Here is an 18191-nt window from a genome sequence, read left to right on the forward strand (position 1 = left end):
CTATAGAACGGCCCAGTTAGCGTACCCATGAACATGTCCACCAACTCCCTATCAGTTAAGGAAGGTTGGACTCTCCCAACTAAATCTCTCCATTTTTTAGCATACTCTTTGAAACTTTCCTTAGGTCCCATAGACATGCTTTATAGTTGCATGCGAGTTGGTGCGAGATCGGAATTATATTGGTATTGCCTATAGAAAGCAACAACCAAATCTTCCCAAGTACGGACGCTAGCACCCTCCAGATGATAGTACCATTCGAGTTGAGTTCCAGATAAACTTTCCTGAAAGAAATGGATCCAGAGCCTCTTATCAGTAGTGTGAGGCTGAATCTTCCTTACATAAGACCTCAAGTGCATCTTTGGACAGGAGACTCCATCATACTTAGCAAAGGCGGGAGTTTTGAATTTTGGAGGAATAACGACCCCAGGAACGAGTCCTAGTTCTTCAAAATCCAGCCCAGGTACCTTCTGAATTTCCACGCTTCTCAGACGCTCTTATAGTAGTCTATACTTCTCATCAGCATAATCCTCGTCTTGAGGATACTCATCTTCTTCTTCTTCTTCTTCTTCCTGACCATCAGAACCTACATGGCTTCCCTGGTTGTTTTTGACACTGAGATCACCTCCTTCCTCTTCCTCTTCCTCGTCTTTAGGAATCCCAGTTTCTTCGGCCTTCTTGGGATGACCTTTGAACCTTCTTCCCAGGTTGATCACTCCTTTGGGTTTCTTGGTCTTCTTCTCCTTCTTAGTCAGGAGGGCTTTCAGCTCGTCTTGCCCCTTGGACAAGTTCAGGATCAGAGCTTGAAATTCAGCATTTTGAACTTGGAGATTCTTCACAGATTGTTCGAGATCCATCTTTCTTACTGAAATAAACAGCATAAAGATGAGGCATTTGTTTTTATGAAACCTGTGATGCGATGTTTATGAATGATATGATTATGCATATGCAATGTTTTCAAGGAATTAAGGGGACTTTTAATACATATTAAAAAAAGAAAGAAAAAAAAACATTATTATTAATTAAATTACGAGCTCATAAGGTCATAATTCTTTAGTTACATCAAACTGAAAAAGAAATAAATAATGACAAATAAAACAAATAAAAGTCTAAATTCCAGGATTTTTGTCTTCTTGACGACGCCTCCTTTTCAGAACCCTGACTTCTTCCTTGTGTGCCTTGATCATTTCTTCTCTTTCTTGAACCAGCCTAGAAATTTCATTTTCCCATGAGTTAATCTGATCCGGAGAAACGAAATCTTCAATTTTCCATTTACGAGAGAAATAGTCAAGTAAAGTCTCTCGCTCTTTAGCATCTTGTGTCAACACTTCTTTTTCAGCTTCAACCTTTCGTAAGCGTCTCTCAAAGTCATCCCTTTCCCTCTTCAGTTGATTAACAGTTGCAACAAGATCTTCGTTTGAAGTAGGAACATACGGCTCAAATGCAACTGGGACAGCAGGAGGAGCTACCCTTGGTACTATGGGCGTATCAGAAGGGTAAGGCATCCCAAATTCCATAACTCGATCATAAACCCATTGGAAGTACGGGTCCCATAGCATGTAATTTCTTCTTCCTATATCTTTTGCACCAACTTTCTTTACTTTCGACCAAGCCTTGATGAAGAGATCTCTTTTCTTTGACTTATCTGAATCATAGCTGAAGTATTCTAAACTGAGATACAAGGAATGTGGCTTATCCTTCAAAGCAAAACCAAACTGATGTTGAGCTAGAATAGGATTATATGTTATTCCCCCACGAACACCAAGAAGCGGTATATTAGGGAATTCCCTACAACTATCAAATAGTAAAGTTCTTTCAAACTCCTTTTGGTGCCAAATGACGTCGTCAAAAGAAAGCTTCATAATTCTTTGAGCCCAAGTCAAGCCTTCTTCATTCTTTCTTACGGAGAGAGGTAAGTGCGAAATAAACCACTTATGCAATAGCGGAGCACATCCAAGGATACAACCTTTCCTTTTCGATACTCGGAAGTGAATAGAATGTAACAAATCACCAAGTAAGGTAGGAACGGGATTCTTACTTAGAAATATCTTGATAGCAGCCATATCAACAATTTTGTCATAATGGAAGAATAGAACTTGTCCATAGATTAAAAGAGACAAAACTACTTCCAAAGCATCCATACTTGAAGCCTTAGCAAAAATCTCCGCTTTTTCGTAGAGGAAATCAAGGGGTAATCCGGAGTAATCTTTCTTACTAATCCAAACTTTCTCAATCTCCGATCTTGGCAAGTGTAGGGCAGCAGCGATGACTTCCAACTTAGGATCTTCTTCTTTACCAGTATAAGGGATTTGGTTAAGCACAGGGAGCCCCAGCAAATGTGAGAATTCTTCCAAAGATGGTACCAACTGAAAATATCTATAAGTGAAGCAATGTAGTAACGGATCATAGAATTGAATCATGGTGTTGAGAAGAACCTCATCCACATTAGTTCGTACTAAACCGATAAGCATGTTGAGAGACTCACTGAATCTGAGAGAACCAGAAGTGTTGTCGCAGAAAACCTTTAATGGAGTAGGTACCTTCTTGAAATTGAGGAAGAATGGTTTACGGCCTTTGGTTTCCATATTCAAACAACCTACAAAACAATATACGGTTAAAAATCCCCAATTCCTTGAAATGGGTTAGCCATGCCATGTATGAATGATGCATGTATGCATGATGCACAAACACAAACAAGTCCACACAAATCACACAATTTCCTTAGGCTTGGCTTGCATGGAGTTTTTAATCATGTGAGATACCCTTCCCAAAGGTGTTTCTAAGGATGAAGATGATATCAGCAACGGGTTCTACCGAGTTACCCAGAATTGTCAGCCCTCCTAAAGCACCCTCGAACATGATACATACATACCATGCAATGGTACTTTGAGAAAGAACCTATCTGAGTTGTAGTATCGGGTAGCGACTATGCTCTCAATATACATCAAGAGTAGTCCCCCCACTACGTTCCTAAAAGTCAAGATAGGTTAAAGGTAACTAAAGGTCCTTAAGCTCCGACTCACCCACAGACATCCGCACGAACCTCCCTCATACAAGAGAAGCATGCAAACACCCATAGAGGCCTAACTTAAGCGTGAACTCTCATATTGACCAATCCTCCACATACATGAAGGAGGTCGCCATGACTATGCCACTTCCTATCTTAGATGTTCTTGAATCCGGGTGTAGGATTCGTCCTTCAGTTAATTCCCAAAACGCCCCTAAAAAATAAAACAAACAAAGCAAACAATAGAAAACATTTCAAGTGTTCCTAAACTTTTAAGGTAACCCCTCTTTTATAAGAAAATTTGTCCCCAGCAGAGTCGCCAGTTCTGTAATACGGTGAACTGACTTTTATATCGAAATGTCGCGGATAGCATGAGTCGCCACCGACTTTTATTTTATCCAAGTTAATTAGAAAGGCTAAAAGAACAGGAAAAACCTTTTAAATAAAATAGGGTTCGGGGGGTAATTATGCAAAGGGAAGGTGTAAGGCACCCTTTGCATCCATGGTTTTCCATGGGCTCTTAATTGCTTTGCTCTTTGTTTTCAGAAATGTAGAAGAAAAAGAATAGGGACTTTAGCTCGTAAATGAGCGTAGCCCTTTTGAAGATTTATGAGAAAGAATATGAAAAATATTTTTAGAGCAAGGCAAAGTAATTAAGGGCAATTACCTTATAGTTTGAAAAAGGAGTTCTTTTAGCCTTTCAGGGTGAAAGGGTCTATCCTTGCCATAATTGGGCAGGAAGCCTTTCATTTGGAGGTTGAAGGGTCATCGAGAGTTCGTTTGCCATAAGACTGTCCCATGCCATAGGGAGGCAGGTAGTCTAAGGGAAGAACTAGAATAGCCTTTTCGTAGGCAGCCAGATGATACCTCAGCCTTTTCGTAGGCAACTTCCGAGGGTCGAGATCATGTGTATCGAAGGCAGCATCATTAGGGACCATGATCTTTAATCGAGGCAACATGGCTGAGGTATCCTCGTATTCGAGGGACTGGCTATTCTGCAAAAAACAAGGCAACAGGCAACAGGCAACAGAGAGGTTACCCCAGAAGTGTGCGTGTGTGCACCAATCACGTGATCAGTTTCAGATATTTATCTTATAGTTAAGTGATTCTAGATTCAATTCAAAGTTATCACTCCCTAAAATTACTAACCACAACAATTAATAATCAAAGCAATAACAGGAGAGGGAAATTGAAACCAGCGGAGGGAGAGGGGAATTGAAACCAGCGGAATAATAAACAAATAAGTCTAACATAAGTAATAATTAGGGTTTAGGGTTACCGACTATGCAAAGCTTTGGTGTTTGGCAAACCCTGCAAGGCGGGAAAAATGGCAAAAAAAAAAACAGGGTGAGTGCATAATCGATTCGGAGGCAAACACGGCTAACCCTAATTTAATAAAAATAACATTACATAAATAACTAAAAAGAAAGGAAAGAATACTTAACTTTTAATTTGATCTGATGTGGTTGGTGGTCGGAGGAAGCCTCTGGGTTAACCCTGAAAAGTGGCAAGGCAAAGACAGAAAAATAGATGTGAGGGTATGCAGAGTTCAGAAGGCAAACCTTAAAATAAAAGGAAACAAAATAGATTTTAAAATAAAATTGAATACTTAGCTTCGTATTTGACGTGGCTCGGAGTCGAAATGTATTTGAAAAGTAACCCTGAAAAGGTACAGAAAAAACTGATATTCAGTGTAAGGTTAATTCTCGCAAATCCTAATTAGGACTCAAATTGAATATAATGGTAAGTTGATTTAATTAATTATTGGTCTCGCGACCTAATTAATTAAATCGGGACAAAAAGATTAAATCGAATGTAAAAATAATTTTTAGGAATTTTTTGGAATTAAAATAAAATAAATATGAATTTTTGAAACAATATGCATAATTAAATATAAATTAGAATAAGAAAAAGAAAATAAATATAATTAAATAAATATATGAATATATAATATATAATATCTAATTAAGAAAATAAATTAATATAAATAAATATAAATATTAATTAATATAAATATATTATGTAAAAAAAAAGAGAAGGTTTTATTATAAAAGAAATAAATATGTATATATATATATAAATAAAATAAAAAATGAGTCTGTGTAATTAAAAGTAAAAAAAATAAAAAAAAACTTAGCTATGATCGCATGTGGCAGCGCGCGCGTGTCTATGGTGTACCTGCAAATTCCAGAATCGTTGGATCTGTCTGGATAATGATCAGACGGCTGGGAAACGAAGGCGCATGGTAGTGGGTGCGTCTTAAAGCACCGGAACCAATTTTGTGGAAAGAGGGGAGCGCGCCAAAATTGTTTCAAACTGGTCACTCACGCGACGACACGTCGTCGTCTTCTCCACCAAAACCTGCAACAAGTTCTTTTACACCGCCTTTTGCAGGAGCGTTGTAAAAAGCTTGTTTTTTACACCTGTACAAAACAACGAACACGACCAAAACACAAAAAAAATATGGCGCACCCATACCAACACGATCGTCTGGTTCATGCGAACTCAACCATGACCAACTCGTGACAAAATTTTACCTGGAACGGAGAACCCTAATTCGAAGCCAAAACCCTAATAATGGTAATCTGTTCATAAATGCATCACAACACACCAAATTTTCCAGAAACAACAATTATAACATTCTAAACATGAATATGCCATTAATTTTGAGTATTGATGCTTGTACGATGCAAATCGATATAAAATAGAAATTGACAAACCGTTGGGTGTACGTGCGTGTTCTTGAGGTCCTAAGCCTTGCTATCGATTGGAAAAGCTTCCTTGGAGGTCCAGGAATGTACTGCAATCGATGAATGCCCCTGAATAGCCTTGTAGTCCAGAATTGAAACTTGAGTTTTTCTTGAATTTTAAAACTCGGGTTTATAGTTCTTGGCTGCAGAATTCGTGAAAACTTGTGTCCGGCCTTGCTCACATACTTATAGAGGTGAAATTAGGGCAATAAAACTTGATCAAATCTTCTTAAATCTTTGATTGCAATTTTTGGAAATTTGATTTTGTATGCTTTCTAAAATTGACCAATATTTGATTTTTCTTCAATCAATCTCTCTTGCACGAAATTATGATGAATATATGGTTTAAATGGAGATTGGAATTGAGTCCTATATATTTTTAAATCAAATATTTGATTTTGTTTTAATTTATTTGATTTTAATTCTTTTTTAATTGAATAAAAAATCATAATAAATTAAATAAATCAAGTATTTTCGTGGGGATTGGTTTCTAGGTCTTGGATAACTTGTGGATCAAGATTGAATCAAGAGATCTTGGGCCCATTTGCAAAAAATCCAAATTCTTTCACATTTTTCCCTCCAAAATAGTCCAACTTTGACAAGGCCTATCTCTCTCATTTTTTGAGGTATGGAAGTGTTCTAAGACTTTTTAAAAACCTTAGAGAGTCCTCTAACCAGTGTCTTTGGTCTCATATCAAAAATATTTTCCATGCTCCTTGTGTATCCTTTTGAAAAAAGTGACTTTTTGTTGATTTTTGAAAAGGACCTGTAATCTTTTGGTCCATATCTCTCAAATGAAGCATTTTTAGTCTTGGCATGTGAGCGACAAAGTTGTAGAGAATCAAATTTCCTTCAAGATGAGCTTTGGATGGAAAATTTTGGATGTTCCATGTGAAAGTTATGGCTGGTCAAAGTTCAGTTGACTTTTCCTATAGAAAACCCTAATTTAGAAACTTTTTTGATTTGTTGATTTTTGATCTTTCCTTGATGAACCATGATCAATTCTGGATCAAATGGTGAATGATACTTCAATATGAGGATCTTGACAAAAAATCAGGAGTTTTGACTTTACTTTGACCACAGTTGACTTTTAGGTTAACCTAGTCGACTTTTGTCTTTCTGAACAATTGAGTGACCAATCTTTTGAGATGAGACTTGATATTTGTCATGGAGATGATGTGAGATGTATTGAGCCATATGGGATGCCTTGGAGCCATTGATTCACTGATTTTCCTTTGAATAAGCCACACCCTAGTTTCAGAGCCTGGTATAGGAAACTGTGTCTAGGAGCTTTAGGTATTGATTTGAATTTGTATAAGAGAAATAGTATGGGCAAATTTTGGGGTATGACAGCTGCCCCTGTTCAATTATCTTAAACCTGAAGATGTAGAGTGGGCTATTCGCGGCATTAATAAGGCGGCTCCGGCCGGCCTTTGGCCGGCTTGTTACATTTTTGCTTAGTGCCTATGATTTGAATTTTGAATTCGGAAAGTGGCAACTGTTCACGAAATGCTGCAAAGTGAAACCATGCAATCATTAGTGAACCACGTTGTGTGCCAACAGTCATAACTTTTGAAAATTATATTGTTTCACCAAGGGTCTTAACCTTATGAAACAATATTATTTTGGCCTATAAAAGCATGATTCCGAATTCAGAATGTCACATCACAGAAACTGAAAATCCTCTAAATAATTCCAAAGCACTCTTCGCTGCATTCGAGTTTTCGCCGGTCTTGCGCAAACTCAATAAGGCTGAATTATTCTGGGTATTCCTGCATTGAGACTCTAAGACATTCGAGAGTGCTTGAAATACTATAAGGAAAGTGTTCCGTACACGATTCAAGCCTGGATCCGTTCAACTTTGAAGCGTTTTCTAACAATAGCAACACGACATCAACAGCGACACCTCTATGATCACAACCTTCGATTTACACTGTCGCATCGGCGTAGTGCATCAGAAGCTCCGTTCCTATGTAATTTCCATAATCATCACCATTTCTGATTCCACAATATATAAGTGGCCATGTATGTGAGAATTGACTTTTAATTTCTACGATTTCCACAATTTCAAGTTCGATTCTGAAATCTAACCTCTGAAGAGATCTCCGGCAATAAATCAAGTCGCACGAAGCCTAAATCTCATATTTGCGTCGATTAGGGACACAGAATGAGAATAGTTATGTGGAACAAGCCAAGAGTTATGCTAAGATAATTAAAGTCTACTAATTGTATTGTCCTAATAATTAATGAAGACTTCCAAAAGATCAAGATTAGCTAATTCTGTTTTATGGAGGTGTTAATAACATTGTTTATGCGTGAGTAAAATATCAGTATTATCAAGGGTGAGCCTCCCTTATGACATTCCACTTCCACGCATTTAACAAATTTAGAAAGCTGCTTTCTTCGTCCGTACTCACCGGCAACAAAAAAAGGGTGCCACTAACAACATTATTTGATGGATCCTCATTGTTTTATACACTATTTTCATTTTTAATAAAATAGTATGATTTTTGTTTTGCCCTGTTCTTGCTACGCCATCCACTTGAAACTTAAAAATGGCCCAGGTAATAACTATATGATAGAAAACAGTGTTATATAACATGAAACAAAGCATATACGAATGTATACCGTTTTAATTAGGCCGATTCTTTAGATGATTCGGTTCCTATCGAGAGAGGAAGAGGATTTTCCACGCCTTGCAACAGGAAAACCCCTATTTCTTGCATAGTACGTGTGTAATGGTAGCCCCTTAGATAACTTATAGTTATAGAGAAGCAAACTATCCTGAGTATTTAATTATTCTAAGTGATAAATAAATTAACAAATAAAAGTAAGCGTGGAATGAAGCAATGTTTACCGCATGTTTTCATATTCACGATGAATGTAAATAAATAAAGAAACCCAACACCTGATTTCTTTCATTCGAGGTGTGATGATACATATGCCCAGAATATGCTCAGCGGAAGAAAGAGTAACAGATCAATGCACTATCAGTTGTGGAGGAGGTAGTTGTGGTGGTGCCAGATGTGGAGGTGCACGTATCCGCTATAGAGGTTGTTGTTGAGGAGGCTCCTGTGGAGATTGATGAGGTGTCTCCGGCTTATATAGACACCACGACACATGCGTCTACAAAGCCATCAATTCACATTGATCGAGCCTATCCAAGATGACCTGCTGACAGCTCCGTGCTCACAGAATATGCTGACCATGTCGCATTCCGTATATGACAGTGTGAGGTATATATGTTTTATTTTTTTATTGCAAGTTATTCAATATTGATTATTTTGGCTCAATTGTATATCTGAAAGTTTATTGATTATTAATCTTACCAGATCAGAGTGGATCGTCACAGTCAGATACGATAAACTTGAAGAATGGAGATGGGGGGTACCTGCAAGATACTCTGATGCCAAAGTGAGAGAGCAATCAGAGAGAGCAAGCGAAAGGTTTATGAGAGAATGGATGAATACCTGACCCTCTATTAGAAGAGAGTATTTATAACCCCAACATTGGGCCAAGATTTTCCAATTGGGCCAAATCCAATTGGAGGCCCACGGGCTAGGAAACTGCCAGAACCCCCTGAGTTATGGCTAAGTCAGCGAGTGATTACGCGTTCTGGATGAGCATGTCGTAGGGTTCGGAGGGAGTTGCCCGAGTCCCTCGCTGTTGGTTTGACCACGTGGTTCTGAGTGGAGTGGACTTAGTAACGGCTACTAAAAGCGCTATTGAGCCTGGCGGGACTGGGCCTGTTCGGCCTGGAAGAGATGATGGGCCTACTCCGCAATTACGTAGAGTTGGGCCTACTCGGCCCAGACTAGAACAATTATTTTTTTAATTTTGTTTCTTACCAGAGCGTCTGACGCTGAAGGTCGCATCTCATGGCTCGAAGTTGAATAACTTCCCAGAGGGGGGAGATGCTTGAGCAGGTCAGACGTATTGTTACCGACTTCAACCAGCTGGATTTCATCGAGTCTTTACTTACCATGCTCGACGTCTCCCTCCTATCATATTTTGTTGAGCGGTGGCACCCTGAAACATCATCCTTTCATCTTCCATGTGGGGAGATAAATATCACATTGGATGATGTTTCATCTTTATTCATATTCCTATTGCCGGTACATTCTTCACTGCTCTCCATATTAACCAGGGGACAACGTTGACACAGGTTGTAGAGGATCTAGAGGTTGATGATGGTGTGATTCTCGAGGAGTTTGCCTTTAACAGAGACTTGCACCTTAGGATGTCTTGACTGAGGGACAGGAAAAAGGAGCTTATGACGACATAGAAGATCTAGATGTTGATGAGAGTGTGGTGCTCAAGAAGTTTGTCTTTAAGAGAGGCTTGCACCTTAGTATGTCTTGGCTGAGGGACATGTAAAAGGAGCTTGCGGCGACAGAGAGGTATTAGGTTGTCACTAAGGCATACACGCTACATCTAATGACATGTACTCTCTTTGCAGACAAGTCTGGTGTTTATATTGATATTTGCTATCTTTGGCTGTTTAGTAGCCTAGACACTCTAAATTGGGTTTGGAAAATGGCGGCGTTGACTATGCTTTACGCGGCACTTGGAGTTGACTCCTAGTCTAATACCAGACAACTAGCTGGTTACTTAAGCCTATTACAAGTATACTCATTTATTTTTTATTTTTATGTTGTTAGTTGAGCTTATTTGTTGGATATGTCATATTAATCATTTTTTATTTGTTCAGTACTGAATATATGAGTATTTCTCTAGCATTTGTGATAGGAGATTGCAGCAGCGAGTGTTCCACTAGCGAGGAGATGGAAGGGTAGTAGGAGGTTTGTGGGGTTGTTATGGAGTACAAGAGTAGGCTTGATGTGTTGACAGTAGATGATGTTTTTTGGACACCATACACGGGGCACCGTTCCCATCGCCCATTTGTCGATGCAACGTTGTATTCAGGACATATGAGGTGGGAGAACCAAGTAGCCGCCTCTAGTTGATTGTTGTTCTTGCATATAACCTCACGGGTTTGGTAAACCCGGATGATGAGGTTTTTATCGGATTATCTAGGATAGCAGACATACCTCGTGGGGGGCCAATGTAGACATATTATATTTTGTTTGTATTGTATGTATATTTTGTGACACAGACTTGTTATCACCATACTTATTTATTGCATAATATTTTGTGTATTACATGATTCAAAGATGAACACAACATAAAACAGTACAACAAACATAAATTAAAAAAATTAAACATGAAAACTTAGGTATTACCAGATGAGCTTGGACGCTTCAACATCTTCATTATGTCGTCAACAGATCTTGTTATCTGCGCATCCAACTCGATCAGACATTTTGTTATCTTACGGTGAAATGATTTCCACATGGCCTTGACATCTTCGTCGGTCTTCAACTCAATCAGGTTGTATTTCACCTTTCCATTACTATCAATCCAATCTTCGTGAAACTCGATCTTTCTTACTGTTCTGTTATCGGTATCAGACACCAACTCATTCAGCTTGTCTGTCAAGTTCCTGAGAGATGCGGTGTCATCTAGAAGCTTGAATTCAATAGGAGGATTGTTTTCGTTGAAATATACTTACGTCTAAATCAGAAATTCAGGAAGAGATATTTTTTGAGATGTCTTTCTCTATAACATATGCCCCTATTTATGCAAGTGAAGATTAATTCTAGACCACACAAATTTGTCAGTGCAATCAGAATCCTCCAACTAGGTTAATTCTGACATTTCATTTGAAAAAATTGTCCTATTCATACAAAAACATTTCTAAAATAATTCCATATAATATGAAGGGTGCAAGGTATAATTTGAGAGGTAGCCTTCCACTACCGTCATAATGGTCTTAGGTTTCGTATTTCCTTCTTTGATTACCTTGGTACAAGAACATGAGGCTGCTACGGCCTCACCGTAGTACTCACAATCTCCTGAATTACATAGTTTAATAAAACTTAATTAGGAATAATTATGGGGTATCCTACCTCAGTCCAACATATCTCATCTGGTAACAATCACAACAACAACAATGAATATTTTATTTTAAAATTAAGTTAATAATATAAATTTGAATAGAGGGAGAAAAGTGAATACATAGAGTCATAGACCATGGGGTAACAGAACAAACTCGTGATGGTTTGGAAGAGAAAAGTTGTGATTGAATCACATCCACAAAGTAAGGCCAACTATGGATAAGTGCTTTAGTGACTCGTGAGTGGAACAGAAAAACTTCAACTCATACAATATACCCTATCACAGTACCACTACCTTTTAAGAAAACAATTCAATTATATAAGGTTCTATGAGGTACTCAAATGCTAACCATTTATGCTTTTAGAATATAAATAGTAACAAGCAATCACTTATGCCAATTCTATATGTATAGTGAGAGTATCATGATTAGAGAGTGAATTGAATTGAGTTGAGATTTGAGAGAGGGGTAGCAGTACAAGAATTCTCCACCCGTGAGGAAGTGGGTCGGCAGCAAAAGGGTAGTGGGACTGCTAGCACTCACGAGACCTAATACTGTGAAAAGTGACAACTTCCAAAAAGTTAAACTTAAAATAATTGAAATTCTATTATTATGGAATAATCACTTATACCAAGAATGAATATTCAAAATCAACATGCCTAATTTTTATTATATATATCTTGATATAAACAGTTTATAGGACCACAAATTTGATGGTTGAGTGAGTAGGATTTGAGACTAGGAATGTTTGTTAAAATATTCCAAGCTCGAATTAGCCAGTTCTAAGCTTATTCAATTGAATATGGTCAGTTCTTAAATGATATCAAATATAGTTAAACTTAGTGGTTTTTTTTATTATATTATTAGGAAATAGTGGACCTATTGACACTGAACTTCAGTTATAAATACTTATCATAGCTTCACTCTCTACATATACCAAAATCAAATTCCAAACTTCTTTCTCTTACAATGAAGTTCTTGTGGAATACTCACATGAGGCTACAAGTAAAACCCTTTATCCTCCTCACCATCTATTACTCCTATAAAGAATTTCTGCTACATTTTTCTAACCATTTATTTTCATGGCTATATTGATTTTTCAGGTGATTAAATTAGTCTTTGCTCTCTTTGTGGTTATACTTAGAACAGCTGAGAGTAGAAAAGTCAAAATTGTGACAGCTTCATTTGAGTACAATGCTATAAATTGTAGAGCACACAGTGCTTCTTTGACAGATTTCGGTGGCGTTGGAGACGGAGTTACATCGAACACAAAGGCTTTTCAGTCTGCAATTAGTAATCTGAGTCAGTATGGTTCCGAAGGTGGTTCTCAGCTCTATGTTCCGGCCGGAAAATGGCTCACTGGTAGTTTCAGTCTCACTAGTCACTTTACTCTCTATTTGGACAAAGATGCCGTTCTTCTTGCTTCTCAGGTATCTCATAAATTTCCACTCGTTGTAACTAATTAATCAACATAGCCATTGTGATGCTCTCTGTCTCGAAAGATTAATCTCTGCCGTTGCGCGCAGAAAATACAAACTTTTTTCAAGATGCAATTACCTAACAAATTTAACCCCTAGAAAAAAAGACTTTATAGAGGGAATCACGTGAGTTACAAATGAGAAAGATATCCAATAATTAAATGAAATGCAAAGAATGTGTCACAAGTTTCATAACTATTGTTTTATAGATCATAGAGTGGTCCATTACATTTTTTATCTTTTACTATTCTGAGTGTGTCATATTGTGGCACTTTCATTAGTGCTTCTATTAAGTGCTAACTCTATTTTGTTATTCTGTTAATAAAATAATTTAGGATATAACTGAGTGGCCGGTGCTTGAACCATTACCGTCATACGGTCGTGGAAGAGACGCACCAGCAGGAAGATTCACAAGCCTCATATTCGGAACTAACCTCACAGATGTTATCATCACAGGTATGAAGAAAAACATATAAAATAAATTATTATTTATGTCGACGTGTCAGTGTTTGTGTCGTGTCTAGTGTCTTTCATAGACTGTGACACTTTCTTTTAACAGGTGAAAATGGCACCATAGATGGTCAAGGTGCGTTTTGGTGGCAACAGTTTCACCGAAAAAAGTTGAAGTACACACGCCCCTACTTGATCGAACTTATGTTCTCGGACGGCATCCAAATCTCAAATCTTACTCTTCTTAATTCTCCATCATGGAACATTCATCCTGTTTACAGCAGGTAAATAACCATAACCACACTTCACTTGTATATTTCATTGCTTTTAGTTTCTCTTTTACTTTCAAAGCCTATATAATAACAAAATTTTCAATACTATACAGCAATATTATTGTGCAAGGTATTACTATATTTGCTCCTGTCACTTCTCCTAACACTGATGGTATCAATCCAGGTCAGCATTAGAAAACATTTTATACAAAACATTCAAAAAAGTATTGGATTTGAATGGATTGATAAACTTTTTGCTCTTTTTCTGTGTGTTCATGTTTAGATTCTTGCACAAATACAAAAATTGAAGACTGTTACATCGTTTCTGGGGATGACTGTGTTGCTGTCAAAAGTGGATGGGATGAGTATGGTATAAAATTCGGTTGGCCTACGAAACAACTAGTAATCAGAAGATTAACATGCATTTCACCATTCAGTGCAACCATAGCCTTAGGAAGTGAAATGTCTGGAGGGATACAAGATGTTAGAGCCGAAGATATTACAGCCATTCAAACAGAATCGGGTGTACGAATCAAAACAGCTGTTGGTAGAGGAGGATATGTAAAAGACATATATGTGAAGAGATTTAATATGCATACGATGAAATGGGCATTTAAGATGACAGGTGATTACAATTCGCATGCTGATACTCACTTTGACCCTAATGCTTTGCCTGAGATCGCAAATATCAACTATAGAGATGTTGTGGCGGAGAATGTTACAATAGCGGCGAAGTTTGAAGGAATTTCTAATGACCCTTTTAAGGGAATTTGTATTGCTAATGTGACTCTAGGGATGGCTGTTAAGGCCAAGAAAAGGCCATGGACGTGTACTGATATCGAAGGGATGACTAGTGGTGTGACGCCTACGCCTTGTGATTTGTTGCCTGATCAAGGGCCAGAGAAAATCGCGGCGTGTGATTTTCCAGAAGAGAGTTTACCTATTGATAAGTTGGAGCTTAAGAAGTGTGCTTACAACATGAAATATGTTGAGATGTATTAGTCTATGTAAGTTATGTTTAGGAATGAGCTTTCTCATAAGCATTTCTCAAACTTGACAAGTGAATGGTGTTTCAAATTATAGTAATCAAACAGTTTTTTTTCTTTTTCTTATTCAATATCACTATAATTTGTCCAAAAGAAGTTATAAATAAGGTATCAAGTATTTCATTATCAACATACAATTGTAAATGCTAAATCTCAATAAATAGGTGGATCAGGATTGAACTTCACAGATTCCTTCCAGATGAGTTCCTTGATATCTTGTTCGGTGAAAGACGGTATCTCGAAATCAAAATTGAAAGGTCTAGAGCAAACTGGTTCCACATTAATATCATGGAGCGGCGCTAAGTATTGGTGGCTCAGAGCCTCATCAACTGCAACGAAGTCATGTGCCGTCAATAAAAGTATAGACACGGAGAATCCAAAGTTTATAAAAGACTATTGAAAATATACTATCAAGTCAAGAATCGTTATAATCTTTACCTGTAATGCGTCTGTTCGGATCAAAAACAAGCATTCTCTCTAATAAATCAACTGCACCGGGAGACATGTTGGGAAACCTCGCAGCAAATTGTTGTCTTGGATATTGAGGAAGCTGTCTTACGTATCTACGAGCATTATCACTTCGTAGAAATCCAAGGCTGGTGTCATCGGGTGAACCTATGAGCTTTTTAAAATCAAAGAAAATTTGTCAATCTAAAATCTAATTCTGACCAAGTCTGAAAAAGATCAAAGATTATGACATGATTTGCAACATATAAGGCAAAATGCATGACCTATATATATATACCTCTGTGATCAATCGGAGCTGATGAACATAATCTTTCCCAGGAAATAGGGGTTGTCTTGTCACGATTTCGCCGAGGATGCAACCAACTGACCATATATCAATGGCTGCAGTATATTCGGAGCAATTAAGAAGCAATTCTGGAGCTCGGTACCACCGAGTAACCACATACTCAGTCATGAAATCGGTTTCACAAGTAGTTCTAGCTAGACCAAAGTCTCCGATCTTAAGATCACAATTGGAATTCAGTAGCAAGTTGCTAGGCTTTAAATCACGGTGCAAAATATTTGCTGAGTGTACGTATTTCAGTCCTCGTAACAACTGATACAGAAAATACTGGAAAAAGTATCTTATCAATCACTGTAATCAAACAATCTTTCATTATGGCAGACAGTAAAAGGCATATGCTATAAGAAATAGTTGAAGTACTAACCCGACAATGATCATCAGTCAATGGTTGATTGGAACGGATTATTTGATGCAGGTCGGTATCCATTAACTCATAAACAATGTAAACATCATTGAAATTGTTTGTCTGTGGAGGCCGTATAATGTCCTTAAGGACTATCACCTGTATTGGAGACTTAATCGGTAAGTAAAATGTCTTGTATGAAAATCAATTCTAATAAAGACAATCCAATCACGAAACTGACGAGTAAGGCAATCATTCAAACCAAAAGGTTTATCAAATTACATTTTCATGATCCATGTGCCGGAGAAGTTTAATCTCTCGTAAGGTCCTTTTGGCATCGATTCTGTTGTCAAACGCATTGCCAACCTTCTTAATAGCAACTTCTTCACGTGTCTCCGCATTTACAGCAGCACTGAAGGAAAATGAAAAAACAATGATGTATTTCACATTGTTTATAACAGAATCTGAATCCACGCAAACAAGAAAAAAAACAATTCAACATATACATATTATCTCGAGTTTAACGAGTCCGAAAATCCTTTGGATTGTGTTCTTTACCATGTCAAATTCTAAATCACCTGAAATGATGATCCTATCTCATTTTAAATTCAGCTTAACAGATGGTTTTCCTTACCAGACAATACCAGAAGCTCCTCTTCCAACAGGACGGATAGGAGGGACATACTTGTAAGAGACTTCAAAGAGGTTTCCATAGATATTGTACTGAACATAGCGTCCACCGTGAGTAAGAACTCCATGGATATTGTTATGATCAGCTGAAGTAAGAGACATATCTGTTTGGTATGGAAGTTGAGAATCCAAACTAAACCAGAAAATGGCAAGTTGCAAGGATTTTTAGAGAAAGGAGCTAAATTGGTGAAGTGGGTTGCACTGAATTTAGAAGGTACGTGTTGTTATGAATCTGCTTGGGCAAGGTCTTTGGTTTTGTATAGGTGGAGAAGGAGAGAGAAAATGTGTATGAGTTTTGACCAAAGAGAGAGAAGGTCAAGGTTTGTTTGTTTGTTTGTTTGTTTGTTAAGCATGTTTATGTGACTGTTGAAATTGGATTAAACTGGAAAAGCTAGTGTGAACTCGTGAAGATGTGAAACTTCTTGGACCCTTGTTTTCGACTTCTGTCTCTGATTTGCGAGTGAGATTCTGGATATTCAATTTTCTATTATTTGGTCTCCCTTGACTTGTGCAAGTCTGGCCTTCTCATTAATGACTTGACTGGCCAACAATTGCCTTATGTCACCATTTTTTACTTATTTTCAAAATAAATTATCATTTTTTTGAAAAAAAAAACATCTAATATCATTAAAATTTGGTTTGTATATTAAATTTAAGGTTAAAAATTGCAGAAAAGAAATCTCTTTTCACACTTCCACCTTGTTGATTGTAAGATGTGGCAATAGTTGATTTTTAGCCATGGAAATAGATTCAATTGTTTGAGGTATGAATGCAAATGTTGTCTTGATGTTCCTTTGATGACGACATGGACGGATGTGAACACAGGTCGTCGTTTCTACAAATGTGAAATGTATAAGGTATGTTTTAATTACTACAATGTTTTGATGTTGTTATGTTTTACCTAGTTCACGATATGTCATGTGTTCATCTCCATTCATGTTTTCAGGTTCAAGTTACAAAAATTGTAGCCATTTTGTTTGGTTGGATGAGGAGATGAATCCTAGGACAAGAGGAATCATTACTAAAGAATCTAAATGAAGAGAATGAAAACTTAATTCCTACAAAGCAGAAGATGGAGAAATTGAGATTAAATTGAAGATATTAAAGAAGCAATTGAAATTCAACTGGATGATTACCTTCATTATTTTGTTTGCTTTAGTTGGTTCAACATTAATGAAATAGGTTTTAGGTTTTTTTCTGTTCAAATCATGTGCTGGTTAGTTTAAGGTGATTAGGTTTAAGGTTATTATGTTGTAACAAGTTATCCACAATATTGTAATACATTTGATTGATGAATGAAGTATGTGTAAGCAATTCAGTTTTTCAACATTAATGAAATAGGTTTTAGGTTTTTTTTCTGTTCAAATCATGTGCTGGTTAGTTTTAAGGTG

The 18191-nt window shown here is 37.3% G+C and overlaps 3 protein-coding genes across 3 annotated transcripts; 1 reads left to right on the forward strand and 2 right to left on the reverse strand.

The window, feature by feature from the left end:
• Positions 1-1106: 1106 nt before the first annotated feature.
• LOC131614375 (uncharacterized) lies at positions 1107-5597 on the reverse strand. Its single transcript, XM_058885968.1, has 4 exons — positions 5542-5597; positions 5333-5427; positions 1927-2593; positions 1107-1785 (listed from the first exon to the last, which is right to left on the reverse strand). The coding sequence occupies exons 1-4, from the start codon at positions 5595-5597 to the stop codon at positions 1107-1109; spliced, it is 1497 nt and encodes a 498-aa protein (XP_058741951.1).
• Positions 5598-12559: 6962 nt separating this feature from the next.
• Positions 12560-15052, forward strand: LOC131609641 (probable polygalacturonase). Its single transcript, XM_058881400.1, has 6 exons — positions 12560-12715; positions 12814-13140; positions 13524-13644; positions 13748-13922; positions 14024-14094; positions 14194-15052. Exons 1-6 carry the CDS (start codon positions 12680-12682, stop codon positions 14910-14912), a joined length of 1449 nt encoding a protein of 482 aa, XP_058737383.1. The 5' UTR covers positions 12560-12679; the 3' UTR covers positions 14913-15052.
• Positions 14963-17166, reverse strand: LOC131609642 (mitogen-activated protein kinase homolog MMK2-like). The gene is made up of 6 exons (XM_058881401.1): positions 16745-17166; positions 16393-16522; positions 16132-16269; positions 15702-16034; positions 15395-15578; positions 14963-15285 (listed from the first exon to the last, which is right to left on the reverse strand). Exons 1-6 carry the CDS (start codon positions 16900-16902, stop codon positions 15110-15112), a joined length of 1119 nt encoding a protein of 372 aa, XP_058737384.1. The 5' UTR covers positions 16903-17166; the 3' UTR covers positions 14963-15109.
• Positions 17167-18191: the final 1025 nt, after the last annotated feature.

Source organism: Vicia villosa, linkage group LG6 (assembly GCF_029867415.1).
Source record: "Vicia villosa cultivar HV-30 ecotype Madison, WI linkage group LG6, Vvil1.0, whole genome shotgun sequence".
NCBI classification, from domain to species: domain Eukaryota; kingdom Viridiplantae; phylum Streptophyta; class Magnoliopsida; order Fabales; family Fabaceae; genus Vicia; species Vicia villosa.